The 26178-nt window shown below is 50.7% G+C and overlaps 1 protein-coding gene across 5 annotated transcripts in view; it reads right to left on the bottom strand.

Annotated features, from left to right (window-relative positions):
• Positions 1 to 26178, bottom strand: part of ITPR1 (inositol 1,4,5-trisphosphate receptor type 1) — a 164397-nt gene that overhangs the window by 49389 nt on the left and 88830 nt on the right. For 4 of the 5 annotated variants that reach the window (XM_056501261.1, XM_056501259.1, XM_056501260.1 and 1 more), the window contains 2 exons: positions 6709 to 6838; positions 6009 to 6199 (listed from right to left, as the gene is read on the bottom strand). In XM_056501261.1, the coding sequence (XP_056357236.1) occupies positions 6009 to 6199; positions 6709 to 6838 (321 nt within the window). Of the gene's footprint in view, positions 1 to 6008; positions 6200 to 6708; positions 6839 to 11612; positions 11664 to 13105; positions 13142 to 22358; positions 22386 to 26178 lie in introns of all 5 variants that reach the window. The other variant, XM_056501263.1, reaches the window with a different exon arrangement.

The raw sequence follows: 26178 nt of genomic DNA on the forward strand, positions 1-26178 counted from the left end.
CACCTCACCCCATCCACCCCCAGTCCCACCTGTGCATCCCAGTGCCCTGGATGACAATGGAATCTCCCCTGCAGGAAGGATTCCTCACACTGGGAATCAGTGGGGCTGGGTTGTTTTGAGCATGGTGGTGTCCAACAACTGACTTCACCGTGCTAAATACATTCAATAATTGAGGAGAAGAGGCGTGTGCTCCCACAGGCTTGGCAGCCCGTGTCCTTACGAGCTGTGGAGCAGCAGAGCACCAGGACAGAGGCTCCTCACAGCTCCTGCAGCTCCTGTGCCTTCTCTGGAAGGCAACTGCACTGTCAGGAGCCAGGATTTGCATAAGGTTTGTTTTGCAGAGGGCTCTTTCAGAGAAAGACAAGATCTCTGCCCACAGTTAATGATGCAGGTCCTTATCACCTTTTTTCTAATGTCATGTTCATAACATACTCAGAATTTAAAAAAAAATATGGTGTATTTCACCTTTGAGGAGAAACACATTAAAACAGTGACAGACACAGGTAGGTGATTGTTTAACATGTGCCAAGAGTGTTGGTTGTGCACTGGTTTCCTAAACAGATATCATTAAAACAATCTAAAAAAAAGATGTGACATCACAGAATTCTGTCTGTTAGAAACAAACAGAAAATTTAAGACTTGTTTTATCAATGATCAGAAGTTTTCAAGTGCTATTTACAGAAGTTTACTGACCCAAAGACATTCTTGCGTCTGCAGCCTTTGTCATCACATACATTTGTCTGAGCTCTCTGATATCTATGACTGCTGCAAATCTTGCAAGAAATAAATCTGATTTTAAAAGTCCAAACCACAAATCAAAGCACTATTGAGTTACTAAGCCTACATCTTACCCCACCAGTACTCCTGTAATGTCTTGCAGAATTTTCCCCTCATTTTGCAGGGTAGTTGCAGACACATTAAAAACAGAAACAAAGTGTTCCTGCAGCCAAACAGGACGTTCTGGTCACAGTATTTCACACAGTGCTGTAGCACAGTCAATGCTACAATGAGCTCAAAGACATAAATTTGTCTTGAAGTCTCTGCTCCCTCAATCCCAAGGGCTGTGGCTGACCAGCAGCAGTGGCTGGTAGCCCCCAGCTCTGGGCTTCCCCAAGTGCCAGAAACACAAAGAACTGATAGCTCTGGATTCAATTCCTTTTGTGCATCCATCCTGCAGTTATGTAACAGCTGTCAATCATCTCTGGACAGTCAGAGGCACAGAAAAGGAGAACACAGCTCATCCTGGTGGGGTTTCCTCACTGGTGGCAACACGAGGAGAAATGCTGAGAAATGTCAAATGGGTGCAAGTATGGAGCAAGACTGGCTTGGGATGGCAGAGCTGTGTGAGTCCAGGCCAGAATCTCCTACCAAACCTGACTGAGGAGCTGGCTGCTGAGATTTCTGTGTCCATGCATCTGTTCCAGGGCCAGCACTCAAGGGAGGGCACATGGATCCTCTGGGGAGGCTCAAGCAACAGCTCTGGAAGGTCAAACAGCTCAAAGCCACGAGGTTTTTGCAGTGTCACATCTCAAAGGAGCCTCACACACCCAGTGAGCACCAAGGCACCATTCCCCCAGCCCTGATTCACCCCTGCCATGCTGTGATGGGGGCACAGCTCTGTCCTTAGCCAGGCTGGCCCCTGCTCCTCACCCCACCCTCAGCTGCTGGGGCAGAGGGCTGTGGAGCACATCCCCCCATCATCCTCTGTGCAACAGCAGCAACTCTGCCCAGACACCTTAAAGCCAGGAGCAAATCCCACTTTTTTCCTGGAAAACAAGCACCTTTTCCTTGTGTACCAACCCCAACACCCATCCTCTGTGCCTGCAGCCCACCCAGGGACAGCAATGCACACAGGGAACAGAGGCATCACCTCTCCCTGGAGTGGCAGACGTGCCCTGTGTCACCAAAAACTGCCTGAAACAACCAATGCCATCAACCTCGCTTCACCTTCCCCTGCTGGAAGCACCAAGGTGTGCATGTGGGTAATTTGTCACGCAAGCTGACTTTCGAGAAGATCCCTAATTAAAGGAGCAGAGTCTCCATGGAGAGGTGTTATGTAAGGGACTTTACTTGCCATTAACTTCCACCGACCAAGGAAACCCGAAACTCAGGGAGGTGAGGCAGAGTAAGGGCACACACAATTTTTATTTAGCAGAGGGGAGGGGAGCGTTGCAGGACGAGTCCTCAGCAATTTCCTGCACTGTCACTCGCTGTGCCAGAGGAAAGCCTGGCCACGCTGCCAGGAGTGTGGGGAGGGACTGAGCCTTCATCCCCTCACATGGAGACACAGCCCACGAGCACCAGCACCCAGCAGAGCATTCCCTGCTCTGGAGAAGGGACACAAGGACAGGCACTGGCACCCAGGAGCAGGGCAGGCTCTGCCCTCACCCTCTGGAGAGCGTGGGGCAGCCCCAGGGCTGCTCAGAACCAGCGCTCCCCAGGGGGATGCTCAGGGTTACATAAATTAATACAGGGGTTGATGTAATTTGCAGCTCAGTGAGCTGCAGCATTTGTCAAGTTAATTTGTTGTCTGGTGCTGACCCTGTGGCTCCACCTCAGCTCTGTGTCTGTGCAAACGTGGGCAGGCTTCCCACTGAAACCCAGGGCTCCTGCTGAGCCGGAGCGACGGGCTCACCAGCACAGGTCACCACCCTCCTGCTCCCACAGAGCCTGACAGCGTCCCTAAGCTAATTCCAGAAGCTAAAGCCCTGAAGATTTCCACCCAGAGAGCTGGAAGCAGGCAAAGACCTTCCCAGAAGAGCTGATCTGCCACATTCTCATTCACCCCTGCAGCAAAACACGGAGCAGCGTGGGATTCACGGTGCCACACCACCAGCCCTGCCTCCTTCCTGAGGTGAACCAGGAGCCTCTTCTCCTGTCCTGCTTCTCCCCCACACTCATTTTCTTAACAATACAACAAAAAATCCCTCCTACCAATTACAACAAGGAACGTTTCGAGATTTGCTTTTCTGCTGGAGTTGGCAACCACCTACTTTGCCTACCCTCAATATTGGCCCCATGTTGTACCTAATGGAACAGCAACACCTACTGCAGTTATCCCTTCCCAGCATCATGGGGATCTGCTCTCCCACTGAAGCTCGTGGGAGTTACCTGGGAACTCCCATTATTAACCATATTACAATCACCATGTGCAAGTTCCTGTGTGTTGGTACAAACCTTCTGCTGCACTCCAGGCAGAACCAATTTCCCGTGTGAAAACCTGGAGTTAAGAAAATGCCATGCAGGGGTGACACATTCCTGGCTTTGCTGCCAAAGAGCCTTTTTTACATAACCTGTCCCTATCCCACCACTTTCCTATTCTCTTTAGATGGAGGCAATTGAAGTTCAGCAGAAATTATTCAAACTGAGCACAGAACAAACTTGTTTGGAACACTATCAATCAAAAGCTGCGAATAATAACCAAAAAAAATTGTGAAATGAAGATAAACTCTGTTAGATCTCAAAGACAAAGCTGGCTGGTTTGGCTAGGTTAACTTTCCCAACAACAAATGCATCTGATGCAAAATGAACACAGTTATTAGTCCAGAGACTGAGGCTGGCTCTTCCAGTGGCACTTACTGGAAACTGCAGAAGAACTGCAGAAAATCCACTCTGCAGGTTGCAGAGGTTGCCAAGCCCAACCTACCAGTCTGCAAAACCTACCAAAGAACATTAGAGAAAGATTGGGATAAAACACACTAAAGTATCAGGTTCATTTCCCAAGAGTGTCTTATTTCCATAAGCAGCCACATTTTGCAGTGTGTTTTGTAAAATCCAATTACTGCTAAGGGGAGACCACCAGTTTGGTGCACTCAGTAAATCTTCACTGTGTCACAGCCAAAGGCTGCTGTACAAAACCCATCAGCTCTGCAGATTTGCAAGTACCCACACAGCTCTCCTGAACAGCTGGGCTGCACCCAGGGCCCTCTGCACTGTGAGCCATTCTTCCTACATGGAGACAGCAAAGCTTGACTACACGAGTTCACTGTCTCAGGACACCAGTTTAACTTGGCCATCACATCATTCAGCAATTACCCTGGGAGATACAGCCCTGAATTAATGATTTTGCTAAAGAGCAAGCCTCCACCTTCACTTTGATTCCAGTGTGGAGCCAGCTGTTCTCCCAGAAGTTGAGCTTTGTGGTTGGTGTTTTCCCCACTGGAGCTCTCCTGAGCCCTGCTGAGAGCTCAGAGTGTGAGGACGTGCTGCTCCCCACTGCCAGCATCCCACAGGCCCCATGCTGGAGACACTGCAAGGCACCAGAACACTCTCTCCCTGCCACCAGGAGTTTAACCAAAGCCACAGAATACATCCATGCACTGGTCATGCTCCTTTTTTTTTGCCTTTTGCTACAAAGTTGGAGTGTTGTAGCACGGAACATCCACATCCCAAGCGCTCCACGGGGTATTTTCAATAACATCCCTTGGTGCTTTGCAGGCATGAGTAAGAGCTGCTGGGTGTGTCTGAGCCCTCAGAGCTCCCAGCATTAGCTGTAGGCATCACAAGTCATTTGGTTCCTAAAACATTCTGTACTTGGAACTGCCCACACTGCAGCAGAGCCCCCTCCCAGCCCAGCCCATCCCGCCCGAGCACGCCACGCACCCAGCACTGCTGCCTGTCCTGCAAACACCTGCCAGGCACTTATCCTGAGTGGGAAAGGATGGGAAAGAGCCACTCTGGGCTGTGATGCACATCTGTAGAAGCTGGATTACTGCAGGAGCTGGCAGCAGTGCAGGGTGTGGGGTGGAAGCAGCACTGCCCTGAGAGCCATCCATCACTCCTGACTGCAGGGCTATCCCACAGCTCCCAGTTACAGACAGCAAATGCAAACTAAACTACCTCCCTTCTGGGCAAAAAGGTGTCTTTGGACATGGATTGCAGATTTTCCTGTTGGTTTTCAGTGGGTGAACTAAGGAATCTGCTTCCAACACGGATTTGGGCACAGTGGGAAGTGACTCTAGCACTGAGGTCCAGCACAAGCAAAGGATCTCTCCACATCAGGCTGGTGCAGTTTGTTTTTCCTTCCAGCATGACAGTGTGAGGTTACCTGAGGCTCCCTGAGAGCTGTAAAGATGAAAGCTCAGCTCCCTTTACATTAGAGAAGAGCAGGAAATTTAAAGGAGTGGCTGTCCCCCAGGAACGTTAATCCTGTCATTGCAGTTTAAGGTGACACAGGATTTTCAACACTCAATTCCCACTTTATCCTTTGCAAAGAAGTTTCATTGCAGAGCTTATACACAGGGGATTAATGAGGGTACTGATTACAGAGAGGGAAGGAGCCCAGAGACATTCCCTGTTCTCTCAAGGGAACTTTGCAGGGACACAGGAGGTGCTGCTGCAGGATCTAGTGTGTGTTTAACCACAACAATCAGTTAGGTCTGGTCAGGACTCAGCCCCACAGACAGACTGCAAACACAACACGTGCAGAGCCAAACAAAAAAGATATCACACATTCAATCATCTCTGTAAGCAAGTTCTGCTGGAATAAGGTTTTACTTTCCATTTGGAAGAATGTAAGAGCTCACTGATGTGTGTTCATTAATCCACACCAGGGACAATTTTCTTTTTAGGGGACTCTAATCCTTATTGAAAACACAGAAAGGAAGAACAGTGAGATTGCTGGAGAATGGTGGTGGTCTGGAGTTTACCATACACTTATTTCAAATTCCAGTCTGAAATTTAACAGCTCATTGTAAAAGCCTCTGAGCACATTGCAGTTGCTTAAGTTATTTGTAAGAGCAGTCAGTAACTTACCTACAAAGCTGTTTTATTACACACTCCTCTATACTGCCCTGGGAAAACACCTCAAGTATCCAGCACTGGTGCAAACATTTAATCAGCTCACTTCTGCATGGCAGACACCAATATTTCCCTTAATTACAGGTCGAAGATCACTCAGATCATTTCCCCTCCTGCCTCCTTAACCCTCTCAAATTTCCTGGATTTCATAAAAACATTTCCCTTCCCGACATAGTTCAGCCCCAGGATGGAGTTTTCCATTTCCCTACCTGTATGGTGGTGTTCCCACCTTCCAGCAGGGCAATGGCCAGCAGGATGCTCTCGTGGAAGACTCTGTCACTGGTGGCATTCATGATGAGATCTATGACCAGGTTGGAAGCACCTTCCTTATCCAGGTGGCACTGGACATCTGCCAGGCTCATCTCCCCGCGGCTCATGGAGCTGGACCCAGAGCTTCCTCCTGTGAAGGGGATCAGGAGAAACAGGTTGGCACTGACCCCATGGGGATGGCAAGGCCAGGCTGGGCAGGGCTTGGAGCAACCTGGGACAGTGGAAGGTGGCTCTGCTCATGGCAGAGGGTGGAACAGGATGAGTTTTAAGGTCCCTTTCAATCCAACCCATCCTGGGATTCCATTAGTGACTTTTTTAGCAGCAACCTCAAGTTAGATAAACTTCACTGGATAACTGCCTCCAAATGGAATTTGAATCTCTGCAGTACCATGAAATGGTTTTCTTTCAGAAACTGTTCATAAACTGACATCCTTATGGGCAGATTTCCCAGATATTATTGCAAATATTAAATTGATCAGGATTTATTCAAAGCAACATGACAAACCTCAAGCCAACCCAAGGCACCCACTGAAAAGCACAGTTTGACATTTTTTGGGAGTTCACAGACAAAACCAGGAGGGAGAAGAGGCGGATTTGGGGTGGTCAGTCAGGAGTGGCCGTGCCCAGGGCGTGTCCTACCTGCTGGCCCAGCCTTGCTGGAGCTGCCCGAGGCCAGGGGCCCGTTGAAGGCGGTGAGGCTCTCGCGCCGCCCGGCCGCGCGCGCCGTCCCGTAGTAGCGGCTCACCAGCACCTGCCTCAGCGCCTCGCCCTGCACAGAGGAAACCCTGATGGGAGCTCTGGGCCCAGCCCTGCTCCCACAGCCAGCAGCACATGCTACCAGCGCCCTTCTTGTGCTGAGGGAGGGGGTGAAAAACCCCGGAGAGCTGGAAAAATCCCCCGGTGCGCTGGGGCAGGCTGGGACACTGGAGGGGGCTCAGTAAGGTTATGGGGTGCCCCATGCAGCACAGACAGCTGCAGGTCAGGTTTTGTGTAAAGCTTTCTAGAGAGATTTAGTTTTCCAAGAGTTTTAAGTTATAGTGTTTCAGTCTTAAACATAAAGGAGTTGCATCTGTACAGCACCAACACAAAGGCAAGAGGTGGATTAGAAGAACATCAGAAATGGTTTTAAGGAGCAATTTAACCTCTCCTATTTTGGCACCCCACCAGCCCTGCAGGGCTGTGCTCTGCTGTCCCTCCAGCAGCAGCTGCTGTGATCCATGCCAGGGGAAAGCAGAGTGATCCTGCTGCATCCGCTCCTTTGGCTGTTTGCTGCCTGCTGGCAGCTGCCCGAGGCACCCAGCACAGGGCACTGCACAGGGCACAGCAGAGGGCACTGCACAGGGCACAGCTCAGGGCACTGCACAGGGCACAGCACAGGGCACAGCACAGGGCACTGCACAGGGCACTGCACAGGGCACTGCACAGGGCATTGCACAGGGCACTGCACAGGGCACAGCTCAGGGCATTGCACAGGGCACTGCATAGGGCACAGCTCAGGGCACTGCACAGGGCACTGCACAGGGCACTGCACAGGGCACAGCTCAGGGCACTGCACAGGGCACTGCACAGGGCACTGCACAGGGCACTGCACAGGGCACAGCAGAGGGCACTGCACAGGGCTCTGCACAGGGCTCTGCACAGGGCACTGCACAGGGCATTGCACAGGGCACTGCACAGGGCACTGCACAGGGCACAGCTCAGGGCACTGCACAGGGCATTGCACAGGGCACTGCACAGGGCACTGCACAGGGCACAGCTCAGGGCATTGCACAGAGCACTGCACAGGGCATTGCACAGGGCACTGCACAGGGCACTGCACAGGGCACTGCACAGGGCACAGCTCAGGGCATTGCACAGGGCACTGCACAGGGCACTGCACAGGGCACAGCAGAGGGCACTGCACAGGGGACTGCACAGGGCACTGCACAGGGCACTGCACAGGGCATTGCACAGGGCACTGCACAGGGCACTGCACAGGGCACAGCTCAGGGCATTGCACAGGGCACTGCATAGGGCACAGCTCAGGGCACTGCACAGGGCACTGCACAGGGCATTGCACAGGGCACTGCATAGGGCACAGCTCAGGGCACTGCACAGAGCACTGCACAGGGCATTGCACAGGGGACTGCACAGGGCACTGCACAGGGCACTGCACAGGGCACAGCTCAGGGCATTGCACAGGGCACTGCACAGGGCACTGCACAGGGCACAGCACAGGGCACTGCACAGGGCACTGCACAGGGCACAGCTCAGGGCACTGCACAGGGGACTGCACAGGGCACTGCACAGGGCACTGCACAGGGCATTGCACAGAGCACAGCTCAGGGCACTGCACAGGGCACTGCACCAGGCATTGCACAGGGCACTGCACAGGGCACAGCTCAGGGCATTGCCCAGGGCACTGCACAGGGCATTGCACAGGGCACAGCACCAGGCATTGCACAGGGCACAGCACCGGGCATTGCACAGGGCACTGCACAGGGCACTGCACAGGGCACTGCACCAGGCATTGCACAGGGCACTGCATAGGGCACAGCTCAGGGCACTGCACAGGGCACTGCACAGGGCACTGCACAGGGCACAGCTCAGGGCATTGCACAGGGCACTGCACAGGGCACTGCACAGGGCACTGCACAGGGCACAGCACCAGGCATTGCACAGGGCACTGCACAGGGCACTGCACAGGGCACAGCTCAGGGCACTGCACAGGGCACTGCACAGGGCACTGCCCAGGGCACTGCTCAGGGCACTGCACAGGGCACTGCACAGGGCACTGCCCAGGGCACTGCTCAGGGCACTGCACAGGGCACAGCACCAGGCACTGCACAGGGCACTGCACAGGGCACAGCACCAGGCACTGCACAGGGCAGGACCCCACACAACCCCAAACCCCAGAGCTCCAGCACGGCCCCAGACTGAGCCAGGGAGACCCAACACCTCCAGGGAATGTCACCCCACTGCTGTCACCTCAGCCCCCACAGCAATTCCCAGGAATTTGGGGAGCTGGACAAAGCTGGTGGCTCTGCCAGCACACGAATACTGCACGGGGATTAAGGGATTTTTGTCAGGCCTTTGTGCACAAAGGAGAACTGGGGGTTATTGTCACTGGGAGCTCCTGCCTGCTAATGGCAGTGTGGTTACAGCAGCACCAACCCAGGACAGTGCTGCAGAGGGCAGGGCTTTTCTGGGGATTCAGAAAATAAATAACAGTATTTTTTTTTAAAAATTGACCTAGCCAAAAATATGTCTAATGAACTAAAACATCTTATCTCTAATTCCACTTACAAAACATGTGCTTGTCACTGATCCACTGATTTTCAGCTCTATTTCAAATGAAACTGGTTGTCTGACTATAGATTCAAGATGTCATTTAATACATTAGCTGTCATAAAAGTGAAGTCTTACTCTTTAAACTTTCACAGGAGGCCTTTAAAACACAAGTGAGTAAATGGAACAACATAAATGTGCATTAATTGGCTTGTACAGAACTCCAGCCCAGCTTCAGTCCCACTGATTTGACACACAGCTAGCACTACTAAAGTCACTTGAAGAGATCCTTATACCCCAAAAGAAAAAAGGACAAAAGAGATGATCAAGTTCTGTACCAAATTTCAGAAATCACTTCCACAGGGAGAAGCCCAGCACATGCCTGAGCTGGTGAGGGATCTCTGCCTTCCCCACAGGGCTGGGGCTGAAGTCAGGGCTCCCTCCCACTGCCACCCTGTCACCACAACCCAGCAGCTTAGAAGTGGTTCCTGTGGATTATCAGAGTGAAAGCTGCAGCACAGGAGCTGCACTTTATGGGATCAGGTGGGGAGGGAGCAAATGTCAGGGAACAGGATGTAAAATAAACATAGTGTTCCAACCAGCTGCTTCCAAAAAACCTCAAACAAAGAAAAGAAAAAAAAAAAAAAAAAAAAAAAAAAAAGGAAAACTCCTGTGCAACCAACAGTAGGAGATAAGCACTTCTCCACTTCTCCAAGGGGCATATGCTCCCCATCACTGCTTGGGCCAAAGAGTGAACATGTGGGAGAGGCAAGAGACAGCTCAGGAGCTCCAGCAAATCCTGTCCTGGAGGAGCTCCTGTGACTGACAGATGTGAGAGCGTTTAGGACACGAGGCAGTGCTTTACCCTGCTCCCAGTCTGGCAGGTAAGGGAGCCTACGTGACAGAACAAGGCCAAGCCAGACAAAAACCCCTGAACTACATCTTCCTTGTACATGTGCTCTGATGAGAAAGGCAACCTGACACCCAGATGGGCCCTGGGACACAAATGGCTACAAGGGAGTTCCCACATCACCTCTCCCCTCTGCTGAACTAACTGCCACCCACTGTGTCCACTGGCATTTAAACCAGAGATTTTTATACTTCCTACAAAGAGAACACACATCCAGCCTGGAGAGCAGCTGCTCAGCAAACTCCACCTTGCCTGAAATCAGGAGGGCAATTAAAGCTCTTGGAGCTGAAGGAGGTGACTTCTATTCCATGGTCAAAGCAGCTGGGGTGAGTGGAGACCTGACCAGGACAGGCACCTCTGGTGTCTGCAGGTGTTGTGTATCCAAAACAAGACAAACCACCAGAAAACACAGCAGGAACAAGTATCAAGCAGTTGTTTCTAGTCAGAAACTAGAATTTCTAGAAATCATTTCTAGTCAGAGTGTGCTGATCCAGGTCTGGCAATACACAGTCACCAGCAGTTCAAACTCTAACTGGGAAGAAAAGCTTTGGCTCCTACAAATTTATCCAAACTCAAACCCTGGTATCAGCTAACAAAATATGTATATGTGATGAAAGCAGAAGGGAGAAAAAATAAGTGGTATTTAAGAAATGTTCTAATTAATTCAGCTGCAATGCTTGGCTCCAGAACAGTTCTTTAACCATCCTGTTAGTGCTGTGCACCACTTGGACGAGGGCAGTGTGCAAACAAATATCAGATGTTTGGCAGCAACCAGAAAAATCAAATATAGTACCCAGGAAAAAACCCAACAGCGTCCAGTTTCATCTGCATTCACACCAGGTAAAGGAAGAGTAAGTCACACAGAAACATCCCTCAGGTATCAGCAATGCAGATGCAACACACAACTCTAAGTGATATCAGAAACCTGTCACAAGCTTTAAAACAGAGCATCTTTAATATTTCAGAGTGAAGCTGTTAGAAGTTGCTGCTGTTGTGCTCCCAGCTGCAAGTGCAGAAGAAATGGAGGAAGGGCCCAGGGATGCTGATTGTGCAGCTTGGCTGGTTCCAGAGGGGAGGTGTGGCCAGAGCAGCCAGCACTGATGAATGTCACTTCACAGGGGAGGGAGTTTTGGACACTGTGAATGGACCAGAGCAGGACCTGAGACTAACTCAAAGCAGCCAAGCACTCATCCCTTCCAGGTAACCCCAGGGAAGGGGCTCCAGCACCTCACTCTGTAAATACGGCTCATTTTTCTCTTTTTCCAAGAGCCCAACAGCCAGCATTTCACCATCCAAGCTTTTACATGACTTAGGCTTCACTGTTTGAAAGGGAAAGGGAGAGATGAGTTCTGACTGCTGTACATACCCTTCTATGATCCTCCAGTTGCCTCTGTGGTAGAGTTTGATCAATCTCCTGCTGTGCGTGCAGAAAGTTCATTTTAAAGCAGAACAACACTCAAGAGAGACCAACATCTGGGCACTCATGGGGGATACTGGGGAAATCACAGCTGGATGTGAGGGGGGATGAGGGAGATGGACTGACAAGCCATGGGAACAGGAGCCTGCCCTGTGCCAGCCCTGCCCCTCTGCCCTGCCACCCTCCCAGCCCCTGGCATGCAGGTGTGCCAGCGCTGGGCTCCCAAAAAACACAACATCTGCCTGGGCCACAGCTCCAGGGACACACAGCTTGGGGCTCAGCCCACACATGCCCATGCACAGACACACAGAACACACACTCTGGGGGAGGGACTCCAACACACCACTGAAACTCATTTGAGGCTGGGGAGGGCTTCTGGAGCAGCCTGGGGCTCCCCTCACTGCCCAGGAGGGCAGTGGGAGGCACTGCACAGAGCCCTGGGCACGGGCACGTTTCCAAATCCAATCTCTCACTTTAGATATTCACTGCCAGGAATGCAACTTGACTTTGCAAAGCTGAAGCACACTGGGGTTTTGCTGCTTTAAAGCATCTGGAAAGGTGCAGAATAAGCTCTATACAGAAACCAGGAGCCATCTCCCAGACATCTCAAATCCATTTGATGACCACTAAAGAGTTTCAGTTTATGTTTAAACACTATTCCACAAAAATTACAAATACAAACACCTAAACCATCACAAACATTTCTTTTTCTACATGATCTCACATTTATGAACTTCACAGCTCAGAGAACCAACACTCTCCCAGATTTAGACTTCCATGTTTCATTTAAATTTGCACTGATTGGGCACCCAGCTGTACAACCTACCAATGCCATGTCTGGATGTCCCATCAATTTCAAAGGAATGTAAGATTTGAGAAATTTTCCTGCCTTCTTTTTTGGCAAATAATCTGCTTTATGCACATAAAGGACATGTTTCCACATATCCAATTCCCTGAGAACCTGGACAATGTGCAGTGACCCTGAGCTCGTCCACTGGGGGATTTTAAATGGGACACCAATTGCTCTGGAGTTATGAAGCTCCCACTAAGAACTTCTGACACCTCCCTTTCCCTAAAGTATTAAAGTTTTTAAATATGTGAGACAAAGGGAAAACCAAATTCTGCATTAGGAGCCAAAATGAACTCTCATTGTGCCAATATAGGAAAATTTGAGGAGACTTTTCCCAGTGCCCTCCTTAAAGAATAAAGGAAATGGCTGAAAGGAATAGACTTAGGATTAGCTTTTTTGTTTTTTTAATATTTTCAGATTACCACGCTGATGCTCTATTGGATTAAGGCACTTTAACAAATCTATTTATTTCCACTGTCTAACACCAGGCAGGAACACACATTTCACAGGGGTTTTTACCAACAAGACACTCCACTAGGACTAGTGAAACACCAATATTTGTGTGCTGTACAAATATAGGTGGCTGACACACCTCTACAGGGCTCTCCGTTTCTGGGGCTTGCGGCAGCTAGTTGAAAGTAAAATGCAGAAAAATTAGTTATTCCTCCAGAACCTTCCATCCCAACAGCAATCCAGTGGTCAACAGTGAGGGAAGGGAGCTGGCAAAGCACTTGACTTCAGCTGAATCATCACAAATTAATTATGGCTGTAATTACTGCTTATGCCCTCCCACCCTGCTCCTAAAAGGGCCACATTTGCCAAATTTCACAGGTATCCTTTGAACATCCCAAACTGCTTTGCATGAGCTCAGAGGCACAAGCAAAAATAATGCAGTTGCAGGTGCCCAGAGCACTTTTGGGGACCACACCCCCAGGATCTGTCACTGGAATGCTGCACATCCATCCCAGTGGGGAGGAGGAGGAAGCCAGGGCTGCATATCACAAAGGTGGCAGCCTTATAATTTTAGCTTAAAAAAATGTATTCTGTGGATTCTCATCTATAAACATGCTTTTCTCAAGATAAAAGATACACAATACAGCACCAAACAGGAGCAATGAAATCAGGGCCTGAATGGTGTCAGCTTCTCAAATTTAAAATGCTGATCTTAAACTGATACAGATGAAGACAAGTAACTTTTATCTAGTCGAGCACAGACACACAACAGGGAGCTGAACATTCAAACTCAACTACTGACTTCATTGTGGGGAAATTCCTGTAACCTCTCAGGAGCAGACAGCAGGAAATAACACTCTCACAACCCTGTAACCCCAACCTGAGCCAGGCATTTGTCTGCCCAGGGGCCACAGGGACAGACTGGGAGAGCAACCCAGGAGCTGCTGCAGCCTGGGCAGTGCCCAGCAAAGGGAGAGGGAGGCTAAAAACCAGCAGGAGGAATAACAAAACTCCAATTCCCAGGAAGGAGCCCCAGGAGTGTGAGTGCTCCACGAGCAGGGACTCCTTGGCCAGGAAAAAGACCCTTCTCCATCCTCCTCCTAAGGGACTTTGCTCCTGGCCAGCTCCCACGGCCTTTGGAAGTGGCTTCCTTGCATTGTCACGGCTCCTGGACACGTCTCAAGCATGCAAGCCCCTTGTCTGGCCAAATGGAAGCAGGGAGGGTTGAACAGAGCAGCCCAAGTGCTCAGGAAGCAGAGGAACACACCGTCCCTGCCCTGCCTGGCTGAGCTGGGACAGCTCACGGGAGGCTGGGCACATTGTGCTGCCTGCACAACCTGCCTGGGGCACAGGAAACACCCCTGCCTGCCCCAGGAGCCAGCAGCAGCCAGGGAACTGGGCTTGTTCCCTGCAGGGAAATGAGGTCCCTTCCTCCTGGGGAGGCTGGAGCTGACAGGTCAAGTGGACATGACTGCTGGACTCGGGATTCCAAACAAAAGTTTCCTGCTGGGCACTGGCAGAGGTTTCCCAGAGAAACTGGATGATTTTCCATCCCTTCAAGTGTCCAAGGCTGTGCTAGATGGAGCTCTGAGCAGCCTGGGACAGTGGGAGGTGGTGGCACTGGATGGGCTTTAAGGTCCCTCCCAACCCAAACCATCCTGGGACTCCTGGGCTGAAACCTTGACCCCATTTCAACCAAACATACATTTACATTTGGCAGCACAGATGAAGAATCAGCATAAAATCAGTTTGCTCTTTCCCAAGCTAAAATTACGAATTCCAGCTCACAAATTCCTGTGCCTTTCCTGTGTGGCACAGACAGTCCCACACACTGACCTGGGAGCAAAACCCTGCCCTGGGCAATTCCCACATGGATCATCCACAGCAGCACAGCCCTCAGCAATCTTCCAGCAAGAATATCAACTCCAAATCCTGAAATTGTCATTCTTTGAGTCAAAATGGGTTCAAATAGCAAAAAACTTCTGAGCTCTTGTTGCTGTGCTACACTTTGCACTCTCCTGTGTGCTGCAACAGCAAATATCACCTTATGCTGTATCAGGATTGAACAGGGTGGGAGAGCAGCCCAAAGCAGTAATTTTCCAAGATTTCTTGTGTCTCCATATATCTCACCTCTCCAGCTGTAAGGAAGTGCTGGTTTGTGGAACACCAAGCACAGCCAGGTGATAGCAGGACACAGTTGTTAAACTGGAGCCCAGTGGGTGGCCAGGTCAGAGTCCAACATCTGTGCTTTTACAAGCACAGGGAAAGCTCCTTTCAACTGCAGCAAAACCCTCTCTTCCTTTGAAGTTTCCACTCCCCAAGGCTGGCCAATAAACCAGTCCCCCTGATCCATGACTGGAGATGCACAACCCCTGACCCTCTGTGACCCCAGTGCTTCCAGCATCCTCCGCCCCAGCACAGCCCATGTGTGCTTCCAGAAGGGACTGTCTGACTCCAGAGTGGATGGATGGCCCCCAAAAAACAGCAGAGCACGTGACAGCTCCAGGGGGAATTCACTGCATCTCAATTCTGAGATACAGATGAGCTTTCCATCCTTTTTCTTTATGGTCTGGAGGAGTTGTTCAAAGTTATATTCTCATTTCCTTTCAAAAGAACAATCCCAACAAAAGTTGTCTAATCCTTCCCTCACAGAAAATCAAAATACTGCTGTGATAGAGTGGAAAAGGTTTGAGGAAAAGCAGAAAGATTTTCATCTAAGTCTGAAGCATCAGAATTGTTTTCTCCACTTTTTTTACCCAACTGTGCAGTGAACACCCGGACCACTGAGCAGTGAAAAGGCTTGAAATGCATTTAAAAGGCTTGAAATGCATTTAAAATGCTGGTGGAGATTCCAGTTCACAGACTGGGGCTGCTCCAGAGAGTGACTTCAGCAAAACAGGCTGGAAAACATCTCACATTGTAAATAAATGGGAGGGAAATAATCTGATCAGAAAACTCCCATTTGTGTGACCACACAAACACACATTCAAAAACCTGGTCCTTTTCTCTTCAGCCTCACCAGACTCTGGAATTTTGACAGAACAACACACAGACCAGCACAATTCCAAGCACAAATCTCCTACACCTCAGGTCCTGGAGTTCAAAGGACTGAGAGGGGACAAACCTCAGCCTGCTGAACTGGTGACACTTCCCAAACCTCCACACAACTCCTTTGGGTCTTTCTCCAAACATCCCTCTCTCTGTCCTGGGAGGTCCTTGAGCCCAGCACTGAGCACTGTGAGGAAGCTGAGCCATACTCCATGGATTTGGCTCCATGGAACACAATGGTGGGGAGCAGGATGCTCTGGGCTGTGCAGAAGTTCAGGTTTAATCACTGAAAGTCCCTTCTGGTCCCAAAATCTGTGAATTCAGGAACTGACCCAACTCCATGCATATGGCATCTCATTACTGGGGTGGCAGGGGGAGACATTTGGCAGAGAGGAGGAAATAAAAAGGGAAAAACACAACTGCAGAGTCAGCCAAATAGCACATTAAGTTTTTGATAGGCAGGTTGTGCATCCAGATGCAAGGAAGTGAAGATCTCAGATAAATGCTACTCTGAAGCCTCTGCCTCAGCTCCTGCACTGCCATCTCCAGCAGCAGCTGGAATTCCAGTGGGAATGCTCAGATTGAGTCCTGCAAGTCCCTTTCCTCTTTTTCCTCCCTTCTCTGAACTCCTCTGCTCTTCCCTCTGAAATACCATCAGCTCTTCCTTGAAAGGCACACAGCATCACCTTGTCTGATTCATGGCAACAGACTGGAGCACAAATTATGCTGCTGTCCTTCATAACTCTTTAAAAATACCACAAAACTCTGTGCAGCTTCCTTGCCAAGTCCCCTTTGTAAAGCCAACACTGTTACCTTGTGGAGCTGAGGAGAAATTTGGATAGGAAATTTCTAGCCCCTGCAGATGATCTGTAGGTGTTTGTCAAACAAGGATTTGACTTGTTGTGGAGAAGTTTCAGGGCAGAGGGGAATAACTGGGAGCCAGGAGCGCTGAACTGCTTTGACAAACTTCCCACGTTACATTTCCCCCTGCACAGACCTTGTGTTTCCAGGGATGGAGCATCTCAGACCTGCCTAAATCAGGCAGCAGCAGGAGGGCACAGCTCCCCCAGGAGGCACTGGTGGGATTTTGGGGACAGGGGCAGCTCCCAGCCCTGGCATTGCCACTCAGCCAGGGCAGGGACAGGGCTGAACATCCTCCCTCACCCCAGGCATGGCACCTCAGTGCCAGCTGAGGGGGTGGCAAACCTGGCACAAGGTCACCAAGATCTGCCATGGGGAATGCCTTCCCTCCCTTTCCAGAGTTTTCAGTGGAGAAATCATGTCCTTAACTTGGGCAGGGACTTTCCAGGAGCTGGACACCTCAGCCTCTGCTCTTGCAACCAGCTCCTCCTCCTTAAATCCTCAGTCTTGCAGGACTTCTACTGAATACAATAAAATTCACCTTCCCAACACATTTTACTAACCAGTAAGATGGTATAACTATTATTTTTTTGGTGACAAGCAACTGTAAGAAATATTCCAGTCTCCTTTTCCAAAGAGCTCACAAAAAAAAAAAAAAAAAAAAAAAAAAAAAAAAATACAGTCCAAAGATTGCAGGATTTCTCAAGGGGAAAAAAAAATATAAGGCAGCCCACAAAAATTTATGAGCGCCTGCATTTCCTCTGCTAGAGACATAACAAGTGAAGCACTGTCTAAGTGCAAAATACACAAGAGAAATGACTGCAGAGTAAGCTTTCTACAAGGAAAATAATTCCCAAGTGCAGCATCCCAGCTCTGAAGAGGTTAATACATTTCCTAACTCCCATCAAAAATGCATAAAACATGCATTTTGCACCTTAGCCATTGGAATTTTAGTTTACCATAGATAAAGAGCAGTGAGAAGGTTAATTCAGGCAACCCCTTTGAACCAGGATTTTCAGTTCCCTTTTCACCTACTGGAAACCTCAAGACTAATACAAAGAGGTGAAAAAAGCCCAAACCTAAACTCGACTGAGTGGGTCTGCAACTGCATTTTACTGGATGGAGCTGCCTGTGGATATATCAGATGTATACAGAAGGGTCACTAATGAAAAAACAGATAAAGCACCAACATAACCCTAAAAAATAACTAAGTAACTACAATGCAAACTCTGTGCTGGATTTGGTTGGGTGCCATACCCGAGCCCTAGGGTTGGGGGGAAGCAGCAGAGCACCCCCATTTCCCTCTGAAAATGAAACAGAGCTGCAGTGGTGTGGGATCAGCCTTGGGGGGAAGCAGAGCACCCCTATTTCACCCCTGGAAATTGAAATAGAGCTGCAGGGGTGTGGGATGAATCTGGGGAAGCAGAGCATCCCCCATTTCACCCCTGGAAATTGAAATAGAGCTGCAGGGGTGTGGGATGAACCTGGGCAAGAAGAGCACCCCCATTTCACCCCTGGAGCAGAAGCAGAGCTGCAGGGTGTGGGATCAGCCCTGGGGGCAGTCAGAGCACCCCCATTTCACCCCATCATTGAAGCAGAGCTGCAGGGTGTGGGATCAGCCCTGGGGGCAGTCAGAGCACCCCCATTTCCCCCCAGAGCTGCACCCCCATTTCCCCCAGAGCTGCAGGGTGTGGGATGAGGTTGGGGAGCAGCAGAGCACCCCCATTTCCCCCAGAGCTGCAGGGTGTGGGATCAGCCCTGGGCAGCCCAGCCCAGCCCTGGCTACCGGCACAGGCTGTAAACATCCCCAGCGCCTTTATTGGCAATTACTGCTGAAGGTCACACATCAGCAGCGGGCCTAAATTCCAGGAAAAAAAGCTCTTCTTATGTAACTGCTGCCTGAATGTTGGCAGGTGCCCAGCGGAACAGCTCACTGCAATGTGGCTGGGAGGGGAGAAAGGAATATAAAAAAAAAAGAAGAGGCAAAGTAGGCCATCTCCCAGCGCCAGCGGCATCCTGCGCGTGCCACCTGCAGGTCAGCACACGGGCCCTGCTGCCAGAACACCCAGGGGCTCCCCAGGGTGGTGTTTAGCACCAGGGGCTCCCCAGGATGGTGTTTAGCACCCAGGGGCTCTGCAGGATGGTGTTTAGCACCCAGGGGCTCCCCAGGATGGTGTTTAGCACCCAGGGGCTCCCCAGGACGGTGTTTAGCAGCCAGGGGCTCTCCAGGACGGTGTTTAGCACCCAGGGGCTCTGCAGGATGGTGTTTAGCACCCAGGGGCTCCCCAGGATGGTGTTTAGCACCCAGGGGCTCCCCAGGACGGTGTTTAGCACCCAGGGGCTCCCCAGGATGGTGTTTAGCACCCAGGGGCTCTCCAGGACGGTGTTTAGCACCCAGGGGCTCCCCAGGATGGTGTTTAGCACCCAGGGGCTCCCCAGGACGGTGTTTAGCACCCAGGGCTCACACTGCAGGTGCAAACTGGCCGTGGTGTCCCCAAGGGCCAGCCCTGGCTGGGAGCAGGGACAGGAGTGTCCTTCCCCAGTGCCCAGCAGGCAGGGAGGGAGCAGGAGCACAGGGAGCCCACGGTGCAGATCAGCAGGCAGCAGCAGAAATCTGCATTTGCATCAGCCTGCACCTCTCATGGGCTGGGGATTGAATGAGCAGCACGTTGAGCTGTTGTGTCTAATCACAAGCAGGGTTTAGCTCTCACTGCTGTGTGAACATTCACACTTGGGAAGGATTCACCTCCAGACAGCAGCTCCAACAGAACAGGATTAGAGCAAGAGATCACCAACAGAGACTCAGCCCAAGGGCTTTTAAGGACAGTGCCTTGCCTTGGGGTTTTGGCTTTAGCACCTGAGACACCTGCACAGAGCCAACGTCAAACACACCTGAGCTTTCAGCTCCTGCTCCAGGAGAGGCCAAGAGCAGCCCCAGCAAAGCCAAGGCCAAGCTGTGAGCACACAGCAGAGACCCAGCACAGCCACGGTGCCAGGGAGGTGGGACAGCTCCCAGCTCTCCATGGTTTGGGTTTTCTGTCAGTGCTGCACCACTTCTCTTGGAAATCTGCAGTTCCTCCCCGTCCCTCCTTTCCAACAGCAAGGGAATTGCACATAAACCCTCTCTACAAGTGTGAGTTTGGACAACAGCACCACCTCTGCAGTTCCACTCCACTTCTCCAGCAGCACCCAAACCCCCCAGCTCAGCCCCAAACTGCCCAGGGCTGCTGCCAGCCCCACACTCAGGGGATTTCCTACCACTGGGTCCATTCCAGCATTATTCACCCACTTCCAAAGGACACTCCCTTCTTCACTCACAACAACTTTAAAGAGGGTCTGTCATGAATTCCTACCACAACTTTCATTAACAAACACTCCTGACATTTTTAACATCCTTTGTTTTTTGGACCCACTGCTCGCTGGGATTACCTTGCAGGACACAACTAAGATTAATGCATACATTAATACATTAAAAAGCCACCATGAAATCATGCCATCAGCACTGACTTCAGTGGAGTTTCCCCCAAGGGAATAAGGAACAAAATGATCAAAACAAATTTAACAATTAAATCAATTTCAACTGATCAAAACAATTAAACTGTGCATCGTTTTGACAGAGAATCAAATTAACAATTTTACTAATAATGGAGATTTCTGCATTCTTTGCCCTAAATGGTTCCAAGGCTGACAAAGGGAAAAAAAAGAAAACAGAAAAAACAGAAAACTCCACCTGAATCCCTCTCCCTACACAGCCAGTGCTCAGTGCTGATGGTTATACACACACCTGCTCCTTCCATGCACTTACTCCATTAAGGAGCAATAAAATTCCTCCTTTGCAGCCTCCAGACCAAATCCTAAATTGCTCTGCATGCTCTGGCTGATTTACTGCAGGCAAAGACAGCACATCACAGCCAGAAACCAAAGGGGAAAGAGTTTCACATTATGACTTAATTTGCAATTAAACAATTCCACTTTCTCTCTGAAGTTTCTCCAAGCTAAAATTATACACACACACGTGCTGCTCTGGGAAGCTGCAGCACTTCATCCAGAGGACCTGGCCTGATGGAAACATTTCTGTGCTACAGGTTAACTTCTGGAAACCAGAGTAGGCTGCTGTGTCTATGGCCCTGGTAAGGGGGGAAAAAACTGGGTTTATTAGCAAAAAACCCAGAGAAACAGACTGCAGAGCACCTCTGTAATGGCACAAGTGTGTGTGGAACCTGGAGACACCTGGGATCTCATTCCAGCGTCTCAGAGCTGATGGCAGGGCAGTAAATGAATTTGTGCAACAAGAAATGTTTCTTCCAGGTCAAAATCAGACTCTGGGTTGAAAGCAGTGATGGGAAACCCATTTCTTAGGGAAGGGACCTTCAGCTCCAGCCCTAAAAGCCCCCTGAACAGAAAACACCCTCCAGGCCAGCTCTGGGTGATGTGCACAGTGTTTGTCTACTTTAGTGACAAATAGTTTGGCTTTCAAATCCATTTCACCAGGCAAGGTCCCCAAATATTTCATTTTCAGAATTAAGTTTACCCAGTGAATTCAGGTGATGAACATCAAAATTAACAAGTCACACTGTAAATTGCTTTCTGTAGAATTCATTACCTACTCCACTAAATAAAGGTCAGAAATGCTTTGGACATTTTAAGTGGTTGAGTTTTGTTCCAAATAAAAGGCTGGCTTGGGAGAGAACACAGGAAACAAAGCACTGAGAGGAAAATATTTCTTTTTTTCCGTGGTATTTCAGTAAAATAAGGTGCCAGTCAATCACTTTCTCAGTATTATACATTTATGCAAATTCCACGCCCACACCAGGGTTTTTTTGGGCTGATGAGGAAGTCGCACAGCAGAGGCAGCTCAGCTCCCTCCACCCTGTGCTGCTCCCTGACCAGACAGTCCTTGGAAAGCTCCACTTCAGCTCAGCTCCAAGCTTTCCCTCAAAGAGGGCTTTTCACCCAGAAACAGCTGCCCAAGCAGCCACCCCTCAGGTTCCACAGCACTGGGATGCTCTGGGGCTGCAGGACTGTCACCTTTCTGGGAAAAGCAGCAGCACAACCTCTGCACAAGCACCTGCCCCTCTCCCCAGTCCTGCATGGGCACCATTAAACCTCACTCTTTAGCTTTACAAATAAAAATAAATAATTCCTTCAGATGGGACACAGGTGACCAAGTGCTAAATGCTGACTGCTTAGAGCAGATCATCCTCCAGATGTGATCTAAACTTCATGGGATGTACCAGGCACCACCTGATTGCAGACCACCAAAAATGACTCCAGAGGATTAATATTCCAAGTAATGACACATGGAATTGGTTATGGTAACTCTTCCCAGGGCAGACACACAGCAGACTGAAAACTGCACTAATTCACTGACACAGGCACACAGATCAGAACGCTCAGTGCTGCAGAGACAGGACAGATCACAGGGCTACTGGTAAAACAAACACCATAGAAACAACACTGGAGAAAAGAAATAAAATTAAAACCTCAGCATTATCCAATTCAATGGTAATCTGCCAGGAAAGAAAGAAGGGGAAGAATTGAAAGCAAGGATTAGTAAGAGAAATGAAACATAAATTTCATGTAAGGATCTTACAAATCATTTAACACTTTAATGCTGCAGTCCAACATTATTTTTGCAGTGGGCATGAGGCAGATCTGCCAGTGTGGGGTTAGGGAACAGACACTGCTGGGAATGCTGTGCCAGGCAGCCTGGGAGGCAGGCTGTACCCTGCTTTGTTCCTGTGCCAGGGACAAGCCACGTGGGCTGCCTGAGCCACAGCCAAGGACTTCACCCCTGGGCACGGGAGTGTCACCAGCAGCAGCAGTGCAGGGGCTGCATTTCCACCCTGGGAGGGAAAATGGAGCTTCCCAAGGCAAGTCCTGCAGAGCTGAGGCGAGTCAGCTGCTGAGACGTGAGTGAATGACATGTTTCAGCACAGTGAAACACTTGGGTCTAGCCTACACTGTCAGTGCAGAGCAGTTCTGTGCTATTAAATACTGCACAGTATGCTCCCCGTCACTGAGCCATCCTGAGCCTGTGCCAAGCCAGGAGCCTTCTGCAAGATGGGAAAATCTGAGCCTTCCCACATTCCCACAGGCTTCTGTACATCTGTGCCCTCCCTCCAGCTTTGCTGGCTGCTGGGAGCCCCAGCTGTGGGACAGAGGGTGACAGGAGCACACCTGTGTCCTCTGCACTGCCCACCCAGCTCAGGGACACAGGCAGGGTGAGATGACTTGGGACAGGAGCAGGACAGGAGCAGCTCTGTCCCTGTGTCAGGCAGGGAGTTCAGCCCCATCCCTGTGACAGGCAGGGTGTTCCATTCCCATCCCTGTGTCAGGCAGGGTGTTCCATTCCCCATCCCTGTGTCAGGCAGGGTGTTCCAGCCCCATCCCTGTGTCAGGCAGGGTGTTCCATTCCCCACCCCTGTGTCAGGCAGGGTGTTCCATTCCCATCCCTGTGTCAGGCAGGGTGTTCCATTCCCCATCCCTGTGTCAGGCAGGGTGTCCCATTCCCCACCCCTGTGTCAGGCAGGGTGTTCCAGCCCCATCCCTGTGTCAGGCAGGGTGTTCCAGCCCCATCCCTGTGTCAGGCAGGGTGTTCCAGCCCCATCCCTGTGTCAGGCAGGGTGTTCCATTCCCATCCCTGTGTCAGGCAGGGTGTCCCATTCCCCACCCCTGTGTCAGGCAGGGTGTCCCATTCCCCACCCCTGTGTCAGGCAGGGTGTTCCAGCCCCATCCCTGTGTCAGGCAGGGTGTTCCAGCCCCATCTCTGTGTCAGGCAGGGTGTTCCATTCCCATCCCTGTGTCAGGCAGGGTGTTCCATTCCCCATCCCTGTGTCAGGCAGGGTGTTCCAGCCCCATCCCTGTGTCAGGCAGGGTGTTCCATTCCCATCCCTGTGTCAGGCAGGGTGTTCCATCCCCATCCCTGTGTCAGGCAGGGTGTTCCATTCCCATCCCTGTGTCAGGCAGGGTGTTCCAGCCCCATCCCTGTGTCAGGCAGGGTGTTCCAGAGAGCACCAGGTGCTGCAGCAGAACCACAGCACTGCCAGAACCTCTCCAGAGCCTGGACACAGGTGTGGAGGGACAGCCCTGGAGAGGGACAGGACAGGGACTGACAGCTCTGCACTGGGGCAGAAGGGTGGGATGCACAGAGGAATTATTCCCTGGGAAGGTGGGGAGGCTCTGGCACAGGCTGCCCAGACAGGGAAGCTGTGGCTGGCCCATCCCTGCAAGGTTTCAAGGTCAGGTTGGAGCACCCTGGGCTATGGAAGGTGTCCCTGGCTGTGGCAGGGATGGAACTGGGTCATCTTTAAGCCCTCCCATGGTTCTGTGAGGTCAATCAGCTGGTCACAGGGTGAGTTCTGCCACCTCCATGCATGGAACCCACCCCTGTGTAGGGACTCCAGGATTTGCAGTGGGGTTTTGACAATGTAAGAGGGATTTTTCCTTCTTTTTTTTTTTTTTTTTTTTGTTACACTACAGGATGATTTTAAAAACAAAAGGTGCTGCCTTTTAGGTGGTGACTAAATTCAGTTCTCTGAGTCACAAGGGAGAATAAATGTGACTGCACTGCTCACAGCCAGACAGCAAAAGCTGTTCTACTACTACTGCCAGTCTGCTGTGAGCAATCAGCTGCTGCTTCCGACTCAGGAATCACTTCACAGGCAGGCAGATCCTGACTCCTTATGTAACTGAGCTGCTGCCTCAGAAATTAATGCTTCTGCCACACTTTGAAGACTTTTTAGCATCTTGTGGGGTTCTCCATGATCTGAATGGTGCAAGGTATGTTAGCTGCTTCTAGAAGTACTGCTTCATCCAAGTGAGCTGAATAAAGCCTAAGAAAGTCCTAGAAATTAATTTTCATTTTGGAAAATCTCTCAGTGGCAGACTGCATGTAAGGAAAACTCTCAGAGCTCTGATTTGGGTTTCACTGGTGTATAGTATGTACAATATGCATCACACTGCTTTTATTACTCAGGGTGACCTGGGACAGTGGCTCCTGGCTGTTTTAGCAGGGGAGGATGCACTGATCTGCTGGGGAAGTGTAAAATGTGATCTGTGGGTACACTGAATCTGTTTCACCCCAGTGCTGAACATCAGGAGAGACCAGCACCAACAAACAGAAGATCACCAACCCCACTCCTTTCCCAGGAGCAGCCTGAGTTCCCTTCCAGCTGGGATGTCTCAGAGCAGGGACTCGAGGAGGGGACAGCAGGTGATGCCCCAGCTCAGGATTTGGCCACGAGGGCAGAGAAGGACAAAGTGCTCCAAGCTGAGACCTGCAGTTGTGCCCTTCCCCACCCACCCACACCCCCAGGGATGTGCAGCTGAGGGAATGGACTCAGAAGCACAGGGACAGTGCCCAGACAGCAGCTGGAGCTGGGCTGGCACCTGGCAGGGCAGGGCAGGGAGCACAGCCCTGGCCATCCCTACCCTTGGGGCGTTTTCCTGGGAGTCTCCTGCTCCCTGGCACTGCCTGTGCTCCTGGCTGTGCTGGGAGCAGCCCACAGGGGCACACCCCTGTGTGCCAGGCTGCCCTGCTCCCTCTCAGAGCCCTGGCACCACGTCCTGCTCCTGCTGACACTCCCAGCTGCTCAGGATGCTCCAGGTTCCTCTGCCTGTGCAGCATCTCCCTCCCTGGCAGCTGCTGCAAACCACTCCTGCTGTCATGAAACCCTCATCTCTGAAGTTTTTTGCCCTTTTTGCTGTGAATTCAGCACAAGGCAACAGCTCCAAACCCATCTGGGGGAGAACTGGACTGAGGCACCATCTGCTCCTGGGCACAGCCTCCCAGTGGCAGAGAGAGCCCTTCCACATCACTGCTTCCCCCAGTCCCCTCTCCCAGCTGCTCCCAACACCTGCATGCAGGGTGTGCTCCTCTGAACCCTCTGGGTGCCCTGGGAAGAACCTCAGCTGATCAGAGTTCCAGCAGAATCCCTCTGTAACCACTTCTAGAAACACAAACATATGGGTGCATGCACACTCTCCTGATGGAAATAAAGAACAGGTCTGTACCTAGAGAAAATGTTCCTCTCAACCAGTCAAGAGTTGTGTGTAGGAAAGGGGAAGAAGAAACATGCGTGGGTGTACAGAGAGTTTCCATCTATAAATCACAACAAGATTACTCAGTTGTACACAAATTCAAATTAACTACAGAACACCCTCTTGTTGTAAGGTTACATGACCTGAAGAGTCACCAGAACCCAGGAAGCAGAAAAAGAGGTATAGCCTTCAGAAAAAGGTAACAAAATTAGTGGTTTAGAATGCCAGAAACTGCAAGGATTAGACTTAAACTTGCCACTC

Source organism: Oenanthe melanoleuca, chromosome 12 (genome assembly GCF_029582105.1).
Source record: "Oenanthe melanoleuca isolate GR-GAL-2019-014 chromosome 12, OMel1.0, whole genome shotgun sequence".
In the NCBI taxonomy this organism is placed as follows: Eukaryota; Metazoa; Chordata; class Aves; order Passeriformes; family Muscicapidae; genus Oenanthe; species Oenanthe melanoleuca.